Source organism: Amblyomma maculatum, chromosome 1 (assembly GCF_055883805.1).
Source record: "Amblyomma maculatum isolate TAMU_Amacu chromosome 1, ASM5588380v1, whole genome shotgun sequence".
Classification (NCBI taxonomy): domain Eukaryota; kingdom Metazoa; phylum Arthropoda; class Arachnida; order Ixodida; family Ixodidae; genus Amblyomma; species Amblyomma maculatum.
Window position 1 is genome coordinate 223,044,606 of NC_139344.1, and position 26,650 is coordinate 223,071,255.

Sequence of the window (26,650 nt, forward strand, 5' to 3'; positions counted from 1 at the left end):
CTAAAGACAGATAACAGAGGCGCGATCCAATCTGTGCTTTTCTCGAACGGAGCGTGACATGCCTGAATGTGAAGCGTTTTACAGACTAGTTTGGCAGGGTTTTCTTGCCGTAGCTGCTCGCGAAGTTGTTCAAAAGACACAGCTCACTGCGCTCGAAAGCAGATGAAAGCGTTTGCAAAAGCATTTACAACAAGCGTTAGCTGCCCCAGAACAAAACGGTTCGCTTCCGCTAAAAAGATCGCGAAACAGTTGAGCTTCTGGGCAGCACGAACAAATAATCCGTGCACGAGGCTCTGGAGGCTTCCGTGTGTAGTGAAATTCAAAACAAGAAAGCGAAGACGCAAGATTCAAACGTCTTATAGCTACTTACAGAGAATTGTTTAGTGTACGATATCGTATGCAGGAACAAGAGAAGTGCTCAGAATGCGCTCGGAGTCTAACTCAAAATGGCTGCTGGCCCAGAAGCTTTACTCGTGGGCGGGACTTCTGGGCGGCACGAGGAAAATCGAACGCCGAACAGCTCTCGGCAAGTAGCCCCGAAGAGTGCGGTACTGATGATCGAATGTACCCACTGTCACATGCGCCGGCTGGCTCACGGGGGCAAAGAAGCCACCACAGACATGACTGCCTGCCGCTGCAATTACAGTGCCTAGAGTATATTCTAGGCACTATAGCTGCAATCCACGGTCGCTGCTAATTTTGTTCTCTCAAGTCACCGTTGCGAGCAGGGCAATCGCGGCGCGCAAATCAAGTTCAAGATAACTTTATTGCCGTCGATGTATAGGCCCCTCCGCTACCTCAGTCACACGATTGTTTTTGTAATTCGCGGGCTTTCTTGGGAGCTCGGAAAAAAGATACACGTATCGCAAATCAATGGAATGAGTGTTTCTGAAGGTGCTCTCCAAATTTGCAAATCACAATTATTGTCTAAAGCCAATATTAGGCAATTCAGAAAAAAGTAACCAAATTATACTAATGAATTATTTCTGAAACAGAACATTTCGGATACCTGCGCGGCCTATTTCGCATACTGCGAGACGCACAACGTTCCCGCCGACGCTGCTTTGAGATTCCGGCCAGACGAAAACTCGTCGCACGCAGTCAGCGGCTAAACCGACGCGCTCCCTTGGACGGAGGCTAAAATCGCACCATGTGAAACGGACCTAACGGTACTTTATCCAGGAATTTGCAAAATGAACAAAACGAAGCTTTATTTATACGAAAGCATTATATGGTTGGTCAGGTGCGAAACCAGTGACCTGAAGTTTGTCCACCTGAAATTGTATCATTATAGTAGGCGGGAATCGAACCCGGATCACGAACACGCACCACAAACCTGGGACGAAAAAAAAAAAATCCCTGCTGCTACAGAAGCTTCACGAAGTGTTCAAGAACGGTCAGGAAATCGGCGAATCTGTCAATAGGCGAAACTTCCTGCAAGCCATGCAATAAGGCACCCATCGAAGCAAAGAAGAGGCTCGCAATCTATGTAACACGCCTGGCTAATATTTCACTACCATATTGAAGCAGCATGTTAACGTGCACGCAGGAGCCATGATAGCTACACGTGCAGACTGCGCAATCAGTAGGCGTTCAAGAGTGTTAAGTTAAAAAGAGGAGGGGGGGGGGGTGCAAAGCTTATGGCAGCGGCAGTTTGTTTCCTGAAGCAAGAAGCAATACCCCCCCCCCCCCCCCCCCCCCGCGCCTGGTTCCGTGTGCGCACACCTTACCAGCTGTCGATGGTTGTGCTTAAGGTTAATCGCACTGCCCTTTTATAAAAGTTTGTACTCCTATATACACATATATGTTCCGTCATCACCTAGCTCTTTCAAGCTTTGATCACTCCGACTTCCTCAGAAATACTTAGCGATGCCCAACTGGAGGAAGTGTAGCCTTCGGAGCAACAGACAAAGGGGTGATACACTACTTCACAAACATTACTCTACAGGGCCTGCCAGTCTGCGGGAACATTTCGGATATGATGCGGTCCGCGTAGCTTCAGCCGCATTGCGCGTCGAGCACCTTACCCTGCTGCCTTGTTTGGATCCCTTCGAACTGATCACGCTGTCTATACGAGGCGGTCGAATATGGTGGTGCGAGCTGGAAAACCATACACCAAAGTGTTATCGCTAAAGACGATCTCTACATCGCACCCCGCAAATGCTGGAGTGGCATTCAGGCCACGTGCAAGCAAACGACTTCCCAGTGTTCTCTGCGTGCAGGACAGTGGATGTTTCAGACAAAACCCACTCCAGCACTCACCGTCAAACTATCTGCATTTGAAAGCAACGGTTCAGCGTCGCTTCGGCATCGCTGCAGTCATTTATTAAGAACGAGAAATATAAAAAAAAAAAAAAAGACAAAGCTTCGAGGCTCATGGCAAGCTGTTAGCAGAATAAAAATGCGCGCGCAGTTAAAAACCCCAGATATGCCGCTGACACTGAATTGCTCAGTGAAGGCACGCACGACAAAGGGTGAATGCACAAAGACAATGCTCGTAAGTAAGTCGACACTCAAGCTATATAAAACATCCATTTTGACATACATCATGTGTGCTAAAACTCGTCTTCGCTGTCGCTGCCGAAGTCGTACTTGGTCGGAGCCCTCGAGCGGCCGCTGGCGACGCGCGGAGGAGGCATGGGAATGACGGGCGCTTCGTCGTCGTCGTCAGAAGAGGACAGAACGACCCGCATCTTCTTGGCCGCCTTCTTGGGCGGCAGTGGACCAGCGTCAGAGTCTGAATCCTTCACTACCTTCTTAGAAGCCTTCTTGGCGGCCCGTGGGACCGCCGTAGGTTTCTTGGCTGGCAGCTTGCTGCTTTGTTTGAAGTCGGCGTCATCACCGCTGGCTTCTTCCTCGACGTTTTCGTCAACCCCTTGGCGCCCCGATTTGGCCGGAGGGCTTCGCTCCTTGGGTGCCTGCTGTAGTTTCTGCGGAGAAGAAAATTATTCGTGCTGAGGTTACATAGTACCGTAGTCGGAGTAGGATATGTAAAAGAGGATCGCGAAACACTTCTATATATTTTAATTCAATATAGCCGAGAATTACATGTAACCTGAAATACATGCAACCGCGTTAGTGACGCGTTCATGCAGCGACGGGACGCCCACCAGCACGCACCTATCGAGAGAGAGAGAGAGAGAGAGAGAGAGATAACTTTTATTCGTCCAACAGAGTGTCTATCCCCCTCTTCGGGGGTTAGACCCGGAAGGTGGGACAGTCGCCTTAGTTGCAGACCGGTAGTTCTTGGACTCCGGCGGCATCTTCGGCCAGTCGAACAATTTCTCTTTGGGCTCTTGGGTCTGAGCTTCGCAGAAGGGTCTCCCAGGTGTCTTTAGTTAATTTTTAGCCCTGCCTGGTGACTTTGCACATTCCCATATTATGTAATCTAGAGATCCCCTTTCTTTACATAATGAACATAGCTCTGATCGTATTTATGGCCATATATTGTTGACAAGAACTGGGTTCGGGTATTTGTCTGTAGCTTTCTCCATGCTACTGCTTCCTCTTTGCCTAACGTGGGGTCTGGTGGTGGTAGGACCCTCCTGCTTAGTCTGTAGTGCATTGTTATTTCGCTATAGTTAATAAGGTCCTCTTGTTTGGCTTGCTCCGGTGGCACTCCTCCAGCCCGGTGTGTGAGATCTCGGGCTAGTTTGTGTGCCGCCTCGTTTCCGGGCACGCCTGCGTGGGCTGGCGTCCAAACAAGGGTGACGTGTCTTTCTATTCGCTTTTGATCGAGGATTCTACCAGAGATTTTTGCTATTACTCCAGCGGTGTAGCTCCTGATTGCGCTTTTGCTGTCACTGACTATGTATTTTGCCTCGGTCTGAGCAAGAGCCAGTGCTATTGCAGCCTCTACCGCTGTCTATCGATTTTGTTTTTATGGACACTGCTGTAACCATTTCTCGCTGGCCATTGAGTACGACGTCATTCATTTTTCCTTTGCCGCAGTATGCAGCGTCGACATATGCAATTCTACCTGCATTTTCCGTCTCGAATCTCCGCGTCTGTGTTTCGGCCCTTTTATCTCGTCTTTGCTTATTGTATTCAGGGCGCATGTTCTTTGGTAATGCGGGGGGATATGGATCAGTTTCCGGACCTCCACTCTCATTTCCTCTGTCGTGTCCCAGTATTCCTTCGGTTGTATACCTATTTCCCTCAATATGTTCCTTCCACCCTTAGTTTTCTCTAACCTTCTTTGTTGTGCAGCTAGTGTTGCCTCAATTATTTTATCTAAGGTGTGTATTCCCAGCATCATTAGCCTGTCCGTGGAGGTACCTGTCGGGAGGGGTAGTGCTCTTTCAATGCATTTTCTGACCATGCTATCGATCCTGTCCTTAGCATCTTGTTTGTTATCCCATCCGGCCCTGGGGCCGATTTTGTCTTTAGTCGACGGATTTCTGCTACCACTTCAGCTACCGTTATGGGGCATCTAGTCGCTGGTTTGGGTGTCCCTTGTAGGTTTCTAATTTATCTTTCCTTACTTCTCCGATGTATTTGTCTTTAAGTTCTTTAAGGAAGTCATCATCGCTGCCTCCATGATGGTGCCTAGCCTTTATCAACTTAATGGAAGTTTGCGTTTTAGTTTTCTCTGGGTGTAGCAGGTGTCGCATTATACTCCATGTCTTAGCCATGCCCATTTCGTTTTCCATTTGATTGCACCTGTCTCTCCAGTTTTGCTCGCATAGGTTTTTGTGCGTGGTCTTCTATTTCTTTGTTAAGCTTCGCTATCCTTCTTCTAAGACACCTGTTCCATTTTTGTTTCTTAAGCCTTTTTTCGAGACTCTGCTTGGCTTCCCACATGCGCAATAGCCGGCTGTCTACCACCTCTGGAGCATCCTCCCCCTGTACAATTTTGGTGTGCTTTTGAACGTCTCGTTCAAGCCTGTTACACCACTCCTCGATATTGTTTATGGGTGGAATTTCATCGGCGGTTCTCCAGTCTCTAAACTTGTCCCACTCAGTGATTTTGCTTTCCTTGATTTTTCGCGCTTTCGGCCCTCCTTCTAAATTGATTACTATGATATAATGGTCGCTGCCTAGGTTTAATTCCAGGTTGTACCACTCTAGACCTTCTATGTTCTCTGAAAGTGTGAGGTCCGGAGACGTGTCCTTGCTGACACTATTTCCTATCCTCGTCGGGCTGTCTGGGTTGTTGTTCAGTGTGAAGCCTTGCTCCTGAATACCTTCCCATAGTTGCCTGCCTTAGAGCATTGTCTACTGTAACCCCATGCTTGATGTTGTGCATTGAAGTCGCCTACTACGAGTAGCTGTTGCCCTCCGCATATATTTTTAGCCTTTTCGAGTTTGCGTTGAGCGGCAGGGCCATTGCTTAGCTTTGCATATAGAAGTCACTGTGGATGGGACATCAATTTTCTAGACTCATTGCAACAATGTGTAATAGTTTAATTGTCTATCGCATGCACCGAAAACTTATATAGGTTGCGCCAAAGCTGTCTACTTATAGTACATAGACGCAGCGAGGCATCCAGCGTAAAAAGAAAAAAAAATGCTTCCTTAAAGGCGTAACGCTAGCAGGGCACCCTTTCAATACCAATATCTTTTTTTTCTTGAAGAAGGGTGCGCTGAGCACGCCAAACCTTTAATATGCCTTGTATCCTTTAAATATGCACGGGTGCAATGGTGATCGATGGTTTGCGCACCACAAAACTTGTTCATCAAGGGTACTTTTATAATGATCGGTGGGAGCTATTCCAATTTTGAAATAAATACTCGTTGTAGAGACACGATACCTACAGCTATGGCTGATTTTCAACATATTTAAAATAATAACTGGATTAATTCCGCTCAACTTCTAGGCTGTTCTCGCTAAACATATATAGGGACTCTCATATGGCGTAAAAGTGAGAAGAAAAAAATGTTCTCTGTGGGCAAGTATAAGCCACGTGCCCATTATGTCTTCAGTGTTTCAGCTTTGCAACCAACCCTCGTAATGAGATCTGCTTTTTCTTCCCCTTAGTAGAAAAGAGTGACTGCTATTTTGCTGTAACGTATTCTCTAGCGATGCATTACTGGGAAGGCGCGTTTGCTTTCTCGAGCACTTTTTTTTTTTTCGGTTCCAATTCTCCAAGTTGTTAGTGTTTGTCCTGTGTGGCCTCTTGTACTTGCCTTGGCGCGCTAAGCCGCCCTTAAAATCATGCCACACCAACTATCCCAAGCTTAGGTTTTCGAGCATGCTCTAAGGAACGTAGGTACCCTAGAAGCGGTGAAGCAGAGTCTATACGCATAGGCAACACTCAGGTGTATGCGCTAAAAGACAAAGAAGATACTCTCATTACCGACATCGTTAAAGCAGCCGTGGAGTTAATGTATACGCGGCAGCCGAAGCGATCAAGAGAACGAGAGAGGCAGCAGCGAAGATTAATTGAACGCTGCATCGATATAGCAAAACAGAAAGTAAAGAAAGCCTTAGGGAAAGCTCTTCAGACGCGATTTGAACAAGATGCATAACGTTGGTAGCAGCCAAGAGCAAATGAAACTATTTCATTACCCCCCCCCCCTTTTTTTTTTTATTATTTACCGCGCGCCCTGATATCGCACAGCACATGGCCGCCTAGCCTTTTGCCTCCATCGAGAAGCGGCCGCCGCGGCCAGGATTCGATCCCGCATCCTTGGACACAGTAATCGAGCGCCCTAACCACTGTGACCGCCACGGCGCATAAATGAGCACAAAATAATCAACTCCTATATATAGGCTTCACAGGTTACAAGAAATCATTTGACTCAGTCGAAACCTCCGCAGTCATGCAGGCATTGAAAACATTAAGGGTGTAGAGCCATTTATAAATATAATACAAGATATCAGTATCGTTCTCCGTGAATGAAGGAATAAAATCCTTCAGGAAAGGCTGTCAGGCAGGGAAACAGGAGCTTTTTACAGGATTTTCATTTAGAGACCTGGAATGAGTTCGGACAATACCTTAGTAACCTGCTTTCGACAATCAAAATCATCATTCGAGTTCTTTAGCAAGGTAAAGCCTAATAAATGGCCTAGACAGGCAATGCCGAACAGTGGGTGTAAAATTAGCATGTAAAAAAACTAATGTTAAGCAGTTTCGGGAGGCAGCTGCAATTTACGATTGGCAGAGAGGCGCTGGAAGCGGCAATAGAATGCGTCTGCTAAGGACAGGCAGTAACCAATGATCTGGACTATACGAGAGGGAAATAATTAGAATACGAATTTGGTGGAGCGCATCTGGCAAGCACTCTCAGATCATGAATGAAAACGTACCAGCATCCCTCGAGAGGAAAGTACCTGCCAGTACTCCTATTGGGCAGAAACGGGACGCCAAAGATAATCCTAAAGACCATGCTGCGAGCTATGGAAAGGAAAATTATAAGTTAAGAGAAAAGAAGAATGCAGAGTTACCGAGGAACAAACGTGAGTTAATTACATCCTAGTAGAAATCAAGAAATGGACATGTGCAGTACATGTAAAGCGGTGGCAAGCTAACCGATGGTCGTGAAGGGCGAAATTTCTAGGAATGGCAAACGCTTACGTGGGCGGATGAGATTAGGAAGTTTGCAAGGTTAAGCTGACGGCAGATGGTACGGCACTAGCTTAATTCCAGAGATATAAAAAATGTGTGTCCTCGAGTGGGCGTAGTCCCGCTGAAAATCTCACTGTCCGCGATGTCCATTCGGGGTTGGAGATGGCAAGTCCCACTGACGAACCATCTCTACTTACCGAAGGACCAGCAGCCGACATTTCCTCGTCATCGTCGTCAGAACCGAAACTCATTGAGGACCTGGACGAGTCCGATCCAGACCAGGAGTTCTTCCTTTTCGCGGGCTTGGCCTTGCTGCCTGAAGGCTTGGTCCCAGAAGCGGCAGCGCGCTTGCGCTGTGGAGCCTTCGGAGGAGCCGGGTGACCGGGATCGTCGATACTGCCTTCTGCTGCGCCGGGGCCAGCGTCGTGGTCTACCTTCCTGGTCCCGCGGCGTGGTCCCGTGCCCTTATCAGTTTTCTTGGCCTCCCATTCAATTTTAGGCACCACGCGCTCGCCAAAGGCCGAGGGCTTCGTCTCCGCCTCCGTCTTTTTGGACGCTACCCCCTTGGTGAAAAAGAAAAAAAAAATCAACTAATGCAAGCGCAAGTAAAAGTGAAAGGCGCCATTATCTCCCGACGTTTCTGAAATCGCTTCCGGTCATCAGCGCTTCCTAATTATGTCTGTTCGTTTAATATATGCTCTCTTATTATTGCGACTCAATTTTGAACGTTGAGTACTAAATGCTCTGCCCACGTAAAAGTGATGAGACTCTTCTCTAGTGTCAGGTTGCAGTATACCTACTGGAAGCAGCTGAAGAGCGCTGTGGTACTGAAAATTGAAAAAAAAAAAAATTACAGGACGTTCCATCTGCTCTAGCGGCAAAGTCCGCCGAAAATTGTTGGCTCTAAACACGCAGACATTGGCGGCCAACAATGCGGATGTAGGTTTATGCGGTACATGGTTCGGTTCATCAGTCACACATAATATTCAAACTGGAACCTTTGCAATACAAAGCTGCGAAGTTTATTGCCTGCAACTATTTTTAGCATTCCAGCATTTGTTTAACCAATCGCGAGTTAGGTCTTGAACCTTTAGAAACCAGGCGATAAATTCATCGTCTAAAGTTTTTTTCGCAATCTTCACCGCAACCCTTCAAATTACAGTATTGAGAAAATAAAACCGGCTCTCAAATCTTTCCTCGCCGCGACCATGATCATGAAGTGGAACCTAGCGTTTCAACTTATTACAGGTTTCCTTCCTTCATCTGACAAATATTGAATGAAACGATGTCAATAAAAAAAATAACGTCTGCATCCCGAACCACGAAAAATTCGAAGACGCTTTGGTAACGCTACTGGCTGCTTAGTCAAAATTGCAGAATAAAATGAGAGCTGTGCCTGTTTCTCGCATTTCCGCTAGTTTACATTTCTCCTTTGTCTTCTCTGACTTGTGCTCTTGTTGCCGTCGACTTGCATGTATACTATTGCTTATGTTAATTTTGTACGTCGTTTTCTCTTAATTTGCTTGTACTGTTAACATGTGATGACACTAGGTAATGTTTTGATGATGTTTTAATGATGCTTGCGCCTTGCACACATACCTTACACAGAACTCTATTCTAGCAAACCAAGAGCGACCGGCATGCGCACTCTGAGAAGAAGAGATGACAACCCACAATTTATGCTCATGTAAAAAACTCGACAAAATGAGAAAAATACACTTCCTTGAATTCTTCGATGGCCACATTCCTTTTCATACTCGCCTGCTCTTAGGACAAGGTTCACTGGCAAATATGCCATGCGCATGTTGTTTCGTTCCTAAAAGAAGCAAATCTTAAATCACTCATACTATTTTAAAACAGCTCTTTATAGGTCTCCGACACGCAGACTACTAAAGCCATCATGTGCCACACACAAGATTTAGTGTAATATATGTGCCATCAAACCCACCTCAACAGCACAGTACCACTTTAACTACATGTCAGGGTGTATCAGATTCATTAGATAAATAATGCCTGTGGACATCGAGTTTGTAGATAAAGAGTAAATAAACGTGTCAAAATCACCTTTCCGCGTCCACCCTTGGTGCCTTTCGGAGCCTTGGCTCCACTCTCTGCTTCTAGTTCGGCCAGCTCCACTTCCTCTAGCTTGGCACAGAATGCGTCCAGGTCTTCCTCCCAGAGGTTCTCTGGAGACTTGCTCCGAATGAGCTCCAGTTCGGCTTTCTTCTCGTCCCTCTTCTTGAGCAGGTCGTCCTTGCGTTCGCGGGTAAGGCTCCACATCGGCATGCCCAGTAGGTAGTTGTATTGGACGCTGCCGCCCTCTTTGTCCGTGTCGTCGTCCTCACCTTCGTCCTGGGACTCTGCTTGACTATCGCGCCGGCTGGCCTGCTGCTGCTGTTTCTTCCATACGAGGAGCGGGTCGGGATCGTAGCCTCTCGTCTGAAGAGTCTCAATCATTTCCTTGCGGCGCCGATTCTCGATCGTGATGACGTTTTCGATCTTCTCCAGAATAAAGCGTGCCTGGTTCTCCAGCCGCTTCGCTTCGGCTGACAGCAGTCCGATAAGGTAGGCCTTCCGCTTCACGTAGCTGAGGTGTTGAATTGTGAGAAAGAATGAAAAATGAGGAAAACGCTTCGTTTTAACGGCGTACTGTAGACCGCTGCAACCAATTTTGTATATTGTAAACATCAAAATCCGGCAGCAATCAAAATACTCATTTTTGACAAAATTTGTATTGCAAAAAATTTCCATGCATATGATTGAAACTTTTGAGGTCAGCACAAAGAGGGACTCTGTAATCAGTTTTGGATTGAAATACGACGGAGGTAGCCTCTGGTATCCCCGCCTGAAAAACTTGTATCGACCTACTGCAGCTGACTAGCCGCACCCGAATTTCATTTTCTAGAGTTTCCGAGCTCATAAAGCCTTCATTGTATTACAAAGTGAGAGCGTTAGCTGCCTTTTCCTTGGTAAGTACATGGTGATCCGCCGAATAGAGCGACTGAATTTTGTCGCTGGTGCAGTTTAACGATAACCGCTTGTAAGAACGAGACTTATAGCGCAGTATAGCGAAAAAATCTTAATATGCCGATGATGATGTGTGCGCGCGTAGTTATTGAATTGACAAAGACACCGAATGCCATTATTGTTACATTAGCCACGCAAAAGGAACGAAAAGCACTGTAAACTTGGAATGCATTCACTACGACAAGAGACTGCGTGGACAAGGGAACCAGCAGTTGAGCTTCTCTCAGCATCTCAAGGTAACATGCGAATTATCTCTAATCCAACGTGTTATTTCATTAATTTACATCAATGATAAAAGGACTGTTTTGGGGCTGCAAATTCACCGTTAGTTATTGTAAGTAGAAGGGAGGGTAATCTTTCCAATAATTTGTCACGGCTCTTGTTCCATGCAGCACAACCCACTCGTCAGGATTATCGAAAGTAGCGCAAAGTCAAAAGTAGTAGAACTCTTTACATTTTCGTAACTAAGCGTCTCCGAATATGGCAACATTTTGATCCGTCCGCGTCTTGTGATAAGTCCCATGTGAGAAGTCAATATGATAAAAAAATGTTATGGTACTACAACTTTTATATGTACGTAAGTGGTAGATCAGTTTTGTTTTGTAACAGAGACGCAACAATGAAGAAACAGATTGCTTGAGATTTTGTCATTCGATTCGATTTCAAATCGCAGGAAAAGGTTTTGACCAAGAAATTATTACTTGCTTGTCATGAAGGAAATACTGTGTCATGGCCACAGATATGTGCGGATAATCACTGCAGACCTGCGGGGGTTCGCATCCAGCAGCGCCAAGGACACATAAGCATTACAGCGGGAATTAGGTCGTACGAGAAGTCACCATATAAAAACAAATTATAAAAATAAAATTTGAAGAGTTGAAACTGGCCAGTTACACTGCCGTTATTAAATCAGCCTGCTATGAATCAGTCGCCCCGCTGCCAAATGTTCTTTTTTTTTTTACTTTACAAGTAAGTCTCATCATATTCAATGTTATTTAAAATTTATGTCATCATTCTGGCGTATCACTGCACTGAATGTGTGCCATGACATTTTAATTAGCGTTCGTAAGTGAAAAAGCTTAACTTTCTTTTGAGGTCGAGCAACCGACCTCGAACTCGCACTTTGAGTTTGAGATGAGGTTGAGCGAGGTCGGGGGTGGCCTCAAAAACATTGAGGGGAGGTCACCTGGTCAAACCTCAACCTCAAAGCGTGAGGTTGAGGTTGAGTGAGGTCAGGAAATCGTTATTGAGGTTGACGTCCCACTGACTGCCTTAATTAACTACTTCAGTCTTTGGTACTTTCAAATTGCGCGCCAATCCCTTCCAATGCCCTTTTTTGACTCGACTTCAGGTTGCGTGACGTCACATCCTTGACGCCACCTTAATTGACTGATATTTAATCAACTATTTTAGTATTTGATACATTCAAATGTAGCGCCAAGCCATTGGCTAATGATAATGAGACTATTTTAGCCTTTACTTTTACATGTTTCCCTCCAATTAATTACCTAATTAACTTATGGGCCTAACTATTTTTCGAACACAGCATTACATCACCCTCTATCGATTGACACCCCTCATTAACCTCTACCACTTCTCAATTACTCAGAACTGCTGCGGACACGATTTTGCTGACGCGGTCTGCGGACAGAAATTTGTGAACATAGCGAAGTGATGCTTTCGCATTAATAATGCGGAAGCCCCGATGATTCTGCACACACTGCTCAGAAAATGAAGGGCCCAGCTTCCTGGTGAAGAATCATTGATACGCGTGTACACAGCGACGAGTGCTCCGGGCGCTGGTTGGAGAGCTTCCCTTCCCTTTGTGACTCTTTGGGGACAGACGTTTTGGGCAACCCCCAAACAAGATCAACGAAAGTAAACGTTGCCACCCATAATGACCCATTCGCTTCATTCAGCACGGTAACGATTACACACGATGCTACCGGCGCCGCGGTGTCTATTTTCGCCGCGTTTTGGACGTGTTCCCTGAAGGCACAAAGCATGCCGCCTTATCCTTTGCTCATGCCGACAGCGGCCAGGGGAAGTTCGCTGCTGCGGCGCTGCCATCCGAAATCAATGACACATCTACCTTTAACGATCACCGGTTCCTACCGATCTGGGTTATTCACCAGAAGCCGAGGCATGCAATTCCTGCGGCAGTTTTCTTTCTCTCTATCTACAAGACGAACAGCGAGGAAATGGCTGACGACTTCCCATGCAGACGGGGACATCTCTCCACGGAAACATCTCCACACCTACTCTATGCAATCCCTATTTCAGTTATCTCTTCGAGCGAGTGCGCAGTTTTGGGGTTCCAAGGCACGATCGCATATGACGATATAACGATTGACATATCTGTTATTTGAAGCAGACTCTGTTCAACGATGGTCGCTGAGGCCCCGCCAGGGACAAGCAGCGGTGCGAGATACGATCGGTACGAGATACTTTAACAAAAAAGGGCCGACCACCGCCCCGTTACCGTTTACCACAAGTGGAGGGCTCCGGAAATTTCGACCACCTGTGGTTCTGTAACGTGCACTGACATCGCACAGCAAACGGGCGCCTACTTATCGCCTCCATCTAGAAGCGGCCGCCGCGGCCGGGATTCGATCCCACATCCTTGGGAACATCAATGAAGCGCCTTAACCACTGTGCCACCGCTGCGGGGCCGACCTGTGTTTACGCTTAATGTCTGTGTGTCAACATATCAGACGTATCGTTTCCCTTATGTGTCATTCGAATAAAGTACGAATAAAGTAGTCTCATCAGTGTGGATGTTTCGCACGGGTGCCGATGCCGCGGTGCATCAACAATCAGCCCACCGCTGACCGATGTGACACGTCGCCAATCATAGTAAGTCACGCTACAGTGCTGCGACGTCACTAGTTTTAACTGATATAGTTCCCAGCTACCTACGTCATTAATTATCGCACTAGCGATGGGCTTGGATAATGAGAAAGGGCATTTAACGACTCCTTGGAGCTGAATTAAAATGTATTTTTAGTGTGTTGTTTCGCACTTCGCCGTAGCGGGCCTTACTTGCAGAGGAAGCGCATAACATGCTTATTATAGCCTCAGAATTTGGTGCTCCTCAACCCATTTAATGCGCATCCGCACACGGGCGTCTTTGCGTTTAGCCTCGGTTAAAATGCGGCCACATTCGGACCAGAAATCATCACTAAGCAGACACCAGGGCCACTGGGCCACCATGGCGGGTTGCACGAGAAGAGGTTGGCGTAAATTCGAGCGATGATACCACGTCGTCGCTGAACTGAATTTGAAGTTTTTTTCTGGGGTGAAAAGAATGACTTAAGCAACGTGAAAATACAGACTTCGCATTCGCTGGCCCATGATGCGTAATTAACTGCAAAACGTATTCATTTTGCCTGCAGTGGACGCTTTGTGCGACATTTTTCTTCTGCCATGGCAAAACGGCAACTAGTAGCATGCGAAATTCTCTTTCGCGAGCAAAGTCAACAGTTGGTGTAGCGACCGTTTGCGAACAGTTTTGCATGAGTTGGGAGGCCCGTAAAAGTGCTTGTCAAAAAAGGCGAAAATTATACGCGCAATGTAGTACGTATGTACCTATAGGTTCGAAACTGCTGTACGCGTGGCAAGCATGACTAGCAGCAGAGAGATACTGAAGATATGAATGACGCATGGTATTCGCTGCTTGCTTTGATAATGTCAGTTAGCTAAAGTTGCGAAAAAAGGAAGCATTGACGAATACATTTTATGCACTAGTGGTTCCGCTTTGCAGTCGGACCTGGAATTTGCTTCAAGCTGTTTCACGCAAGGCGATGATGATATCAAGGTGTTCTCACCCTTCCAGACGCGTGACGAAGAAGTCGCGTAAAATGTCCTCAGGCGTCTGAAACGTTCTCAGGACCCCCTTCGAGTCAAACAGGACCATAGAGGAGGTGGTGAGCGATGTCTGCAGCTTGAAAGCTTTGTGCAGGCCTTCTTCGCGCGCCTTGGACAACTTATCCTCCGCCATGGAGACCACGAACCGGACTGTGGTGTCCGTGTGGTACTCCTTGTAATCTGTGATGAGCGGGGGCACTTTCTCGGTGCCGTGCACCATGGTCTCGAGCACAGACTCCTTGTAGGTCTGGGTCCAAACCCGCACTGGCAGTTCTGTGATCTCGATGGTAGTGGAGTTCAAAAGGGCCACTTCGCCACTGATGATGAACCGCTGCGGCTCCACCTGAGCAGAACGCCAAAACATCGTGACAGTGTTGCAGATATAAGCGTATTTCGTTACTTGACTGGTCGTCTGGGAGTGCTAAAATTGCTACCCTATCATGTGGTTGTTTTCGCATTTCGCGACTTTCTTCGAAGGCCAACAAATAAAGCCAAGATACGTAAATGGTAGCTTAACGGAAACAGCGTATCTAGCAAGCAAATAAATAAATGGATCATTTTTCTTTAATATGAATTAACGAGCGTTAGCTAACAAAAAACATACTACAGACTATGATAGTCGACTCTCGACAGCCTTCAGTTGATTACACAAGGCTACGGCACACCGTATTTTTCAGAACCTTGCTCAAATTTAGCGGGACACTCAGGAATTAATTCCACTGGTAATGCTTAATGTCAACAAAGTCCAGCATATTACGATGTGAAGAGGCAAATATGGCCGTGTGTAATCTGCTGCGGCCTCACACGCAATGCAATATTATTACCAAACAGCATGCTTGAGATTGTTGGCTTTTCATGTTATGCCAACCGCGCAAAACATCGACGGGAACACGAGAAGAGAATACCCCCATCTGAAATGTTAAATTTGCCGTGCCGCAGTGCACGGAACCGGATTTGCTTCAAAATTTTTTAACCTTCACTGACATGGCAGTACACATGTTGCTCCTAGTATTTCCAAAATACAGCCGCCGCGAGCAGGGATGAGACCATAAGGTTGTAGGTAGAGGCACAAAGCCGTTTTGCAAACAGCCACCGTTATGGACAAGGATATCCTATTACTGACAAATCGTGTTCCTCACCTGGTCTATAGATCCGCGAAAGTTCTTGAACCAGGGCTTCAGAGGAGTCGGCTCACCACCGGCAATCATCTTCCGTAAATTAGCAACGATGTCGCGTGGATTGTAATTTGGTATTTTTGTGCTCCAACCAGTGCCAATGCCTTCTGCGCCATTCACGAGCACCATCGGAAGCACGGGAATGTAAAACTCTGGCTCGATACGCTGGTTGTCGTCGTACAGATATTCAAGAATGGGATCGTCCAAGGCCGGCACAATGAGACGTGCAAGAGGCGAGAGCATCGTGAAGATGTATCGAGGACTTGCAGCGTCCTTGCCTCCCTGTAATCGGGTGCCGAACTGACCAATGGGCTGCAACAGGTTGATGTTGTTGCTTCCGACAAAGTCCTGCGCCAGGTTAATGATAGTCGACATTAGGGACGCCTCGCCGTGATGGTAAGCGGAGTGCTCGGCCACGGATCCAGCCAGCTGGGCTACCTTGATTTCACGCTTGTCATTGCGCTTGAAGCATGTGAACAGCACCTTGCGCTGTCCCGGCTTGAGGCCATCGACCAGGGATGGGATGGAGCGCTCATTGTCCATGTTGCTGAATAGGATGAGCTCCTTGTTCACAAAGTCCTGATACGTGACGTTCTTTGTGTGTTTGCCGTACAGGTAGAGCTCAGGCAGGCCCATCTCGCGACGCTGCTTCCGCTCTTCCATGCCATGTCGAAGCCAGTCTTTTCGCTGCTCAATCATCTTCTTGCTGAAGGCGAGCTCGATTGCATTGTCGTCCTCGTTGCCCTGGTACTGGAACTTGATACGGTGTCGAAGCATGTCCATGAAGTACTCCTTGGCTTCTTTGGCAGTGCTGGTTCCCAGACCTTTGTAGTACTTTACTTTCCAACGCTGCCAGTCGTCAGTGGACGTTTTCCACTCTTCGAACTCAGGGAGGGAGTAGAAGGAGTGTTCCGTGTTTCCGCGGCTAGCCTTGACTATAGGAGTGATGAACTCTTCGAGGAAGGGCAGCTTGAGGAGTGAAGGCCAGTTGTGGTGGATGAAGTTTATCAGGAGCCCCTTGATGTGCGATCCGTCCTGGTCTTGATCTGTCATGATCATAAGTCGACCATAACGCAGGGACTTGAGGTCCTCTACAGACTCGTACTTTTTTTTATACTGTACAGAGTAAAAGAGAATACAACTTAGATTTCACATGCATGGCCAATCACTCACTGATTCAAAACCTAGGATATGTCCCGATTTCGTCTCTTCTTTCGACTTATCCAATAAAACATTTCAAGAAAAATTATAGTGCCAAATTATGCTATTGGGGAAACGCAATTAAGTCTGCAAAAAAAAATACAAACTTACAAGGAAACACTATGCTGGTTGATTTGGTTTGCTTTATAGGGTTTAACATCCCAAAACGACCCAGGCTATGAGAGACGTCGCAGTGGAGGACTCCGAAAATTTGGACCACTTAAGATTCTTTAGCGTGAACTGACATCGCACAGTACACGGGCGTCTTGCTTTTCATCTCCATCGAAAAACAGCTGCTGTGGCCGAGAGTTGGTCCCGCGTCCTTTGGTTCACCATTCCAGCGCCGTAACCACTGAGCCCGCAAGGAGCGTTAAAAAAGGGAACTATACGTGCAATATTTGGGGATCGGCGTCATATGCAAATAGTCGACATAATTCTGAAAGAACTTGCGGCGACGTTAATGGCTGCACCTGTAGGAATCCTAAGGTGACACGTTTTTTTCCCCATACTTCTCGTTACGCAAGAAACAGTGGTGTACAAGTAGAGATGAATATATACAAAAATGATCACATTCCAAACTGAAGCCATCTGGAGGAACCATATATATAGCGAAATAAAATCGCAGTAATCAAACGCCATTCCACGCACCATGCGCTTGGAAACATATCCTGTAACTAAGCGGACCTTTCTTGATGTTTCTGTGCAAGCAGTTGTCATTTATGCAAATGTAAGTTTGGCTTTGTTAATACGGTTTAAGTCCCAAAGCGATCTCAGGCTATGAGAGACGCCGCAGGGGAGGGTTCCGGAAATTTCGACGACCCGGGGTTCTTTAACGTGCACTGACATCGCACAGCACACGGGCACCTTGTTTTTCGCCTCCATTTAAAAGTGGATGCCGCGGCCGGGTTTCGATCCCGTATCCTTGGGTAGTACAGCAGTCGAGCGCCCTACTAACCACCGCCCCATCATGGCGGGTATATACAGATATCGTTCACCTGTAGGCCCATGATTTTGATGACGTTGTTGATCTCGGCGTTTTCGAGGATCTGCTTGTGAGTGGCTTCGCGTACGTTGAGGATCTTGCCCTTGAGCGGAAATACGCCGTACTTGTCACGGCCCACCACCGAAAGCCCCGAAACGGCCAGGCTCTTGGCCGAGTCCCCCTCAGTGAGGATGAGGGTGCAGTCGACCGAGTTCCTTGTGCCGGCGTCGTTGGCGTCCTCGAGCTTGGGGATGCCCTTCAGCTTGGAGTGCTTCTTGCCTGAACACTTCTGGCCCAGCTGCTTCTCAGCCTTGAAGGTCACCCACGACATGACGGACTCCACTACGCCGCACTTCAGCATCTGCAGGCGGGACGAGAAGCCGAATAAACCAGCCGTGTCTGAACGAGTTTTTTTTTTTATCTTCTGCCTAATTTTTATTTTTAAGTATTTCACTTGCCCGCATAAGTTTGCTTTCTACTCGGTTACTGTACGATTACTGCGCGGCTACTGTACATTGTACTATGGCATTTTCGACCACCTGGTGCCATTTAAGCGTGCACTGACATCGCACAGCACACGGACGTCTCTCCGTTTCACCTCAATCGAAAAGCACCCTCGACGTTTGAAGTCGAACTCGCACCCTCGGACTAATCGGTCGAGTGCCCTAATCATGCACTAACCCCCCATAATGAGGTGGCGATGAGACTACGAACGCAGGCGTAGTGTCGCAGTGGTAGTTTTAGTTACGCTTACCTAAAACAAACGTTCTTGTTGATTTTCTGCTCAGTTATTTCGACAGGCTTTTCCTAACCAGCATTTAATTTTCGCGGTTGAAACCTTAGGAGTTGTGCCTGAGAAGATTTGCAAACATAAGCGAAAGGATAGCTATGTATGCATGCATGCATGTGGGATTTAACGTCCTGTAACTGCCGTGACCCATCAAAGCTCTAGCCACCGATCAAGAACCTCCCTTGCTACGTTTGAGAAGCTGCTCTGCCTACCTCTGACCCGCAAGACCAGGAATTTGACTGAGCGGGATCGCCGGAGAGACAGCCGAAGCCGACGGCCGTGTACACTAAGCGTTCTATCTCCCTGAAAATCAGCCTATACAAACTTCCCACGAAGTCGCAAGTAATTTCCTTTTGCAAGCCCTTTAGGCAAAATTTCGAATATGAAATTAAAACACTATAAAGTGACTTCATGCACAGCAGTGCCAAATGATTAGGATGTGGCTGGGTTGTCTGCACAATCATTTCCACACTATCGAAAATGAAACCCTTTATCATTGAGCAACAAATTGTTGCTGGGCATATGCACTGCAAGAAGTGGCGGTTTTTAGCGCGGCAATAACGCTACGAGCATGGACTATTCGCAGCGTACCTGATTGTAGAACTTTTCGCTGAGTTCACACTTCGAACCGAACTTCTTGGCAGGAAGTGTCATGTTCTCCTTGGTCTGAGAGTCGAAGGTCGGGTTCTCGATGAGACAGTTGACGAACATCCACAGGTAGTCTTTAACCTGCTTGGCCTGGATCTTCACGCCGGCTTTGTTTTTCTTCTTAACGCTTTCTTGCACCTGATGAAGAAGCCAAGACACTAATAATCCATCATTCGTCGGTCACAGATGACGCGCATTCTCTTCCTGTAACATAATTGGTGCCACAACAGAAACGTACTGATAAAAGACTGGCTTAAGTATTGTCTACGTTACGTGTGTTTTTCTGCTTGCCTCCTTTAAGTTATTCACGCAAATATGGCTACGTAGCAATTCATTAATGAAGAACTAAAAGACAAGTAGGAAAACTGAAAAGGCGATCAAACTTTGACGCGGCAAATCTGTGTTAGTGGTATTTGTTGTACATTCTGCGTCTGCATTGATCGCCTACCCATTCAGTTCTTGCATTTTATTCCGCCTTCATTTTTCTCGTTCCATTTCTGCTTGAACTTCTCATGGGGGTGCGTTTTGGAGGGTAGAAGTGATTGGCTAGGTTATGGGTAGGGCCTCTGAAGCTGGGTTGCACCATGTTCGTAACGGCTACTGCACCTATCATGAAAGTGGGCTGGGTCGCGAGGATTATGAATGGTGAGCACGTGTGGAGGGTTAAGGTGGACGGGTGGTAGGCAACCTCGTGGAGTGTGGTAACGATGTTCCACAGCAGCAAAAGGCCAGATTTTGCAGAAGAGAAGTATTGATAAAGCGCTAAAAAGGACAGCTTTTGAGTACCACTCAAAATGACCTTGTGACCAGTGAGAGTTACTACAGTGAATGTTGGGCCATGTTTGTGTTGTGTCTAATCACTTGCCCTAATATACACCGTCAAACTTATGAACGCTGGCGGTGGTGAAGCCGTTTCCCCTTAATTATTTGCGCATGCTCCCGCCGACCTCAGAAAAACGAGGTAACGTACGGTTGTAGCTGTGACAGTGACTGAATCCGCCAATGAAGCCCTGGCTAGGCAAAGAGGCTAGAGAAGAAAAAAGGCTTCGAGAATATACCTTCTTGACGAGGCTATCGGCGACATGGTCGACGTGGCTGCCACCCTTAGTGGTGGCGATGCCATTAACGAAACTCATCTGGCGGAACTCGCCCGAGGCGCTCAACGCTACTGCCACCTCCCACCGGTCGCTGACCACCTCATGGGCCACGGTGAGTGGGTTGCCGGTTTCATCCTCCTGGTCCTTGAGAAACAGTTGCACGTAATCCTTGAAGCTCTTCACCGGTAGTCGCTTGCCGTTCAGATACACCTGTGCACCACAAACATCACAGAAGCCCCTTCAGTCACGTGGCACCGCGAGGCATACTTACACGGCTGCATGATGTAGCTGGCAAACTTCGTTTCTTTCAAACGAAACAGCCAAGCAAAAGAGGCGCGAGAACCGAAGTAACCAATAATTCTGGTTAGGACAATACCAATTATAACGAACAAAAGTGCTGTTCGCCGTTGTAAATACAGCAAAAGCGCCTTTATGTTAAGACTTCTGCATCTTAGGCAGTAAAGACGAAGTAGGCATCTTTGTTTTGATGGGCAATTAAAAACCGTCTGAAGCTGGGATATTGAGCTCCATTGAGCAGGCGTAGTTCATGGTCCTAAGATCTCGTTTAATATCATATACGTATAGTTGAACTCTACTTGTGTGTGCAGTAAAGGTCTGCCCACATTCACACCGCCAAACACAATTTCTCCGCGAAGGAAAAGAAGTACGTTAGTAATACTGTTAATCAAGGAGCTACTTACAACATATAAGGTCGAGGATTTTGATTACTCTGGCTTTTCTGGTTTAGTCATTGAAAAGCTGTTTTCATTCACCGTTATTATTGGTCAGTATAGCAACACTAGGACGCCAGAGACCATGGCCTTATATTACCAACAGACAACTGAGACAATGAACTCCGGACTACGCACCTTGACGCCATGTGTGCATCCGGCCACGTCGTAGGCCCTGCGGGACAGCAGCGCCACCGTGTCGGCATCTAACTTCTCCATTTTGAACTTTGCCAGGTCAGGATAGAAAGTGATTTTGGTGAAATCCTCTCCTTTGGCTTCTGTGCGGATCTTGGGATCGGTGGTTTTTTTCATGTTGTCCCCCCAGACCTGCGTATATAAGATACAGCACAACGGGGTTTAACGAACGAAAGCTATTCAGGCTATCAGGGATGCCGTAGTGGAAAGCTCCGAAAATTTTGAGCCCTTCGAGTTCTTTAACGTGCACTGACATCGCACAGCAGACGGGCGCCCCGAATTTCGCTTCCATCGAAACGCGGGCGTCGCGACTGGGACCCAGGCCGCGTCCGTAGGCAGGCCTTTTGATATGTCCAAATTATTTACAGACGACTTTTATCAGGAGGGATCTACTTGACGTGATCCTCATGGAGCGCTAGCGGTTAGAGAGCCGCCAAAATTGTAAACTGGCTTATAGGAAAAGGCGGGCGCAGTATCTGTCACTTCTCGATAACGCCATCGAAAAGCAAAACTGTTCCTGTGCTATGCAATTTCAGTGCACGTTTAAAATCCCCAGGTGGTCAAATTATTCTGAGGCCCTCTCCCACGGCATCTTTTTCACTTCTTTCATCCCACCCCATCGAAATGAAGCCGCAGTGACCCGATTCGAACCCGGGTAATCCGGTTTAGTGGCCGATTGTCTCGGCCAGTCAGCCACCGCGGCGGATAAATGCAGCGTGCGCCATCTCGGTTCTGTGGGCGCGCCGGCCGCAAGAGGTTGAGTCCAATTAACGCTTGTTCCTGGTTGCTGCCACGGCATTTCGCGTCACGTAGTAGGTAATCTTTGCCCATCCTAAAATAGCACACGACTGAGTACAAGTGTCCGTGACACGTGAGCAGCAGAAAAAAGAACATGTTCAACGAATTCATCTGAAAATATCGGCCAATACCATTATACGGAGAAGCACGCGTATTGTTTGACGTGGGGCTACCGCCGCGAGCGGAACTATGTCTTCATGTCATTTATTGTTTCTCTAATGGGCATTACATAAACCGAGGGGCAAGGCTTAGTTTGGTTGACAGTGTTTAAAGTCCCGTGAGACTCAGGTTATCAGAGGAGCAGTAGCGACAATCTCCAGAAATTTCGACCATTTAACGAGTACTGAGATCGCACAGTACCCGGGCGCCTCGTTTTTGGCTCCCCCGAAAAGCGGCCGCCGCAGCCTGGATTGAACACGTGCCTTGGGCTCAGTATTCGAACGTCCCAACGACAACCATCGCGACGGGAGAGGAAGGGAACGTGTTGGTTTGCAATAGAGAATTGCGGTAAATGCATGCGTAATAACATACAGAAGAAAACTAACGCAGCATTCATGGTGGCAATGGCTGTAATAGCATCACTTGGACACAAGCTGTGCTATCACGCTATGAAAAAAATGCTTAATGCACAGTATTGCATAAGAGGTTGTGTGTTGCATAAGAGGTCAAAATTAAAGCTGACAAATTTATAGAAGCGCCCTATCTTAATGAGTAGGTAGGACCAAGAGCGGAATGGGAATGTGGCAGCAGCTGCCGCGTCGGAAAGACGAGCAATTAGCGCAGTTTACAGTCAAACGCGATTAGAAGGTTATCACGCGAGCGTCGACCTAGAACATGAACAGCGCCACGGTCTGCCTTTGCGAAGGGGCCAGCTTCCTTCATTCTCTTCACTGTTCCTTAGGCAGCCGCAACTCCCTTCTGGGCGACTCGCTTTTTCTTTTCTTTTTTTTTTTTGGCTTTAGGGAACAGGCAGTAATCGTATTGCGCATGACGTATTACCCCCCCCCCCCCCCCCTTTCCCCCAATTTTTTTTTATCGTCCGCGAAGATAAGAGGTAACCAAGTCCACACTTTATCACACCGATTTGAAAGCTTAGAGTAGAAAGGGTGGTGAGCTTGTCGCGGGTGTGATGGTTGCAGCATGGTACAGCGAACGAGGGAGAGGATGCTTTTTCCTGTTCCAAAACCGGGCCACTACGCGCCTGGAACGTTAGGCTGGTCGACGCTCGAGCGTTAACCTTCAAATCGCTCTTGACTGTACATTCGCACAGCTGGACTGAATTGTCGCTTTCACCTCCTCGTAAAGAACGTGCTACATTTTCAAGCGGTATCGCTGCGCATCGCAGCTACTACGCCGGACCGTACCTTGCGCATTTATGCGCCCTTGAAGGAAGATAGGCGGGAAGTATTTTTCGAAGTCAAATCAAGATATATTTCGCTAAGCGGATAAGAACCAAACAGCCGGTGTAATCCGCAGAGGCTTGCCCCACTCGCTAGGAGAGGTGCTGCGGTTGGGAGGCAAGGATGGCTGCGGAGAAAGCGAAAAGGCGTTCAATGTTCGCGCAGTGGCGCGTTTTTCACGAGATAGTGAGGTTTAGCGATAGACAGTGGAACTTGCTTTTTATGAGTGGCGACCCAAAATATCCGACTGACCGGTTTATCTGTGGTCAAACCAAAAACTCCAGCAGAGACTCACCTGCTTGAAAAGTTTCTTCTCGGCCCGCGAGTAGGTCTCCACGACAAACTTGGAACTGAAGATGTTGCACAACTTGGCGCCGTAACCATTGCGGCCGCCGGTAACTTTCTTCTCTTCGTCGTTGTAGTTTGAAGACGTCAGCAAGTGGCCGAAGATAAGCGTTGGAACAAACATCTTCTCGACACGGTGTTCCACCACGGGGATACCTTGACCGTTGTTCCAGATAGATATGTAGTTATCCTCCGGATTGATCTCAATCTGGGTAGAGAGTGGCAAAAAACTTAGGTGGGTGCATAATAACAGCCTATCAGTGTCTCTGCCATTAGGCTTATCTTGTACTGCCATTGTACAGAGTGCAGAGCATATGTCTATAAAGCCCGGGCTACCTGCTCCGACCTGTGGAAGCATATGCTGAAGCGACTGCGAGCAGCAAGGAAACAAACGATGCAAGCCTATTGAATAGCTATGCTCAGATCGAGCCCGTTTCGAACCAGGAGTTACTATATATCGCGTGGAGTCCAGGGCAAGTCCCGAGTTTGTCAATCCGGCTATCTAGTATTATGCCCTCTGTAGATCCAGATATGGCAGCGCATTGGGCCAGCCTTATAATGGCTTAAATTACACGTGACCTTACGTGAGCCACGATGTAAAAAAGAAGAACCGAACAAGGGTAAATAGGGTACGCCTCAGGTCGCGGATGAGCCAACGTTTCGACAAGTGGACTTGTCTTCCCCAGACGAATACAAGTCCACTTGTCGAAACGTTGGCTCATCTGCGACCTGAGGCGTACCCTATTTACCCTTGTTCGGTTCTTCTTTTTTATACCGTGCAAACCATCTTCTTCCTTTCGTTCTACGTGAGCCACGATGGTTGACCATGAATAGCTTCCATGGGGCACACGGAGCGGGTAGCAAAAGAGGGATAAACAATCACGCAGACCGCTATGACATCGGTGCATCTATGCCATCTATAATTAACAAATCTTGTCATACCACTGATTTGTACACATCTGCCACAGGACACAGAATACGCTGGTCGAATGTGCTGTATAAAGAGTCGAGCACACTTGTCTATACAGTGCTCGAGGTATACATGCTTCGCAACAAAATAAATCATATCTTATAACCAAGCTGCGTGGTTAGGGGCGATGCGCTTGTGTCTGTGCGGTTCGCGTGACTTGGCGGCTGCACTCGAGAGCAAGTATTATCAATAGAAGTCAATATGTGTTTTAAAAATTCCCTTTTTTTTTTCCTTCGAACAAAGCAAAGTGATCGACTCTGCACAGCAAGGGAGCTGTAAGCAAGCAGGAAGTGCGCACATACAGCCACCGTATTCAAGGCACGCAGGATGCCAAGGCAGCAGCGAATGCTGACGCAGTTCCCATCTCCGACCAAGTTAACGCGGCTGATAGCTATGAGGGCACATCGACTGACATGCCTATGAAGGCGCCAATGAAGATAGAGGAATGATAAGCAGCATTAAAGGCTTAACGACTGGGTGATCAAAATTGGTACACAGCATAAACAAGATCTCATTTTGGCGGATTTACTCGCCCATGAATCGAAATTTAGGTGTGATACCTATGAAGATGCCAATCCAAGAATAGCTGCTTTATTTTGTATACAGCTGCCAAGCAGTCATTCTAATTAAGGTTTTAATAAGGAAGCAATTGGTCAACGTCCACGCAAGCATAGCAGCAGTGAAAGTATGTTACGCTTGCAGAGAAGCTTCGCAGTTGAAGATAATTATCCTTTGCAGCCATTTGACAAATTAACCTAATTAAGGGAGGCCACACATGCTGCAGAGCCGAGAGCTGTGATCGATTCTCTTGAGCTCACTATATGTTTCTTGGTGGTACAAAAGACGGATTCGCACTATTCCCATTGTTTACATGTGTCCCAGTGTTTTGTTTGTTTTTGTGTCGACAAGACTCAGTATATTCTACAAACAATACAATCTAGCCGAAAGCAAATTTCTTCTCAGTCAATGCCTATGCGACGAACTGCTTTCATTGAACTACATTGTTGGCATACACCAAGGTTAATCAGTCAGACAACCCAGCCGCCGTGGCAATTGTGATCGTGGGCTTGGGCCTCGGTCTCGCGACCGATGCTCCATCAAACGGCATGCTTTTCGCACTTTTTAGAGTCACATTGAAAGCGCGTACCTTTATGCAGTCCATGTTCTTGTCCCGTTGCTTGTTGTCGGCAGCGTTGACCAAGATCTCGTCGAATATCTTGTACAGGCCGGGCACGAACGTCACGCTCCTGTTCTTCATGCCTCCGCTGCCGTTCTCGTCTTCGGGGTCGTATACCCACATCGTCTCAGTGACTGGCTCCACGGAGCCTACGTATGTGTCCGGGCGAAGCAGGACGTGTTCCAGCTGGCTCATCTTCTGGTAGATACGCTCCACGGAGAGCCTCTTGTTTTTGGAGGCTGTCGTGTGCTGGTCGCCGTCCCGTGCATCGACAAAAGGCTCGCCGGCCCCATCTTCCAAGTCGACGGCTGACATGTCGAAAAACGGGCCACTAATCCTGGTTGCGTATTACACGGATTTGTTTAGGCTTGTTCGAGCGAGTGGCTAGTTGCGCCTGATTTGACCATAGCCTGTAGCTGCCGTCTTCAACCGCTTAATGTGAAATTCTTGACTGTCGCCGCACAGGGCTAGTGGTGTCTTCAGGAGCAGTGACGGCCGTGCTCACGCTTTGACAGGGCGTTGGAGACTGCTGCCGGACCAGAGTAGTGGTGGCTCCCGAAGCAGTGACGGCCGTGCGGGTTGTTCACGTTTCGACAGGGTGTTGGAGGTCCTACGTATGGCTACGCCTCTCACGGTGCATCTACCTGAGAAAAGAGTGGAGCCGTCTGAAATCGCGATAGGGACAGCGCATGCTCTGAGCTTGCGCGTGATGCTGCCATGCGATGAGGTCGCGTGGC

At 47.5% G+C, this 26,650-nt stretch overlaps 1 protein-coding gene across 1 annotated transcript; it reads right to left on the minus strand.

Moving 5' to 3' along the window:
- Positions 1-1,718: 1,718 nt before the first annotated feature.
- On the minus strand, positions 1,719-26,650 carry LOC146205715 (DNA topoisomerase 2-alpha-like). Its single transcript, XM_084590370.1, has 11 exons — positions 25,884-26,650; positions 23,717-23,974; positions 21,167-21,355; positions 20,259-20,507; positions 19,144-19,338; positions 17,776-18,123; positions 15,545-16,696; positions 14,366-14,748; positions 9,576-10,098; positions 7,709-8,074; positions 1,719-2,930 (listed from the first exon to the last, which is right to left on the minus strand). The coding sequence occupies exons 1-11, from the start codon at positions 26,226-26,228 to the stop codon at positions 2,556-2,558; spliced, it is 4,383 nt and encodes a 1,460-aa protein (XP_084446496.1). The 5' UTR covers positions 26,229-26,650; the 3' UTR covers positions 1,719-2,555.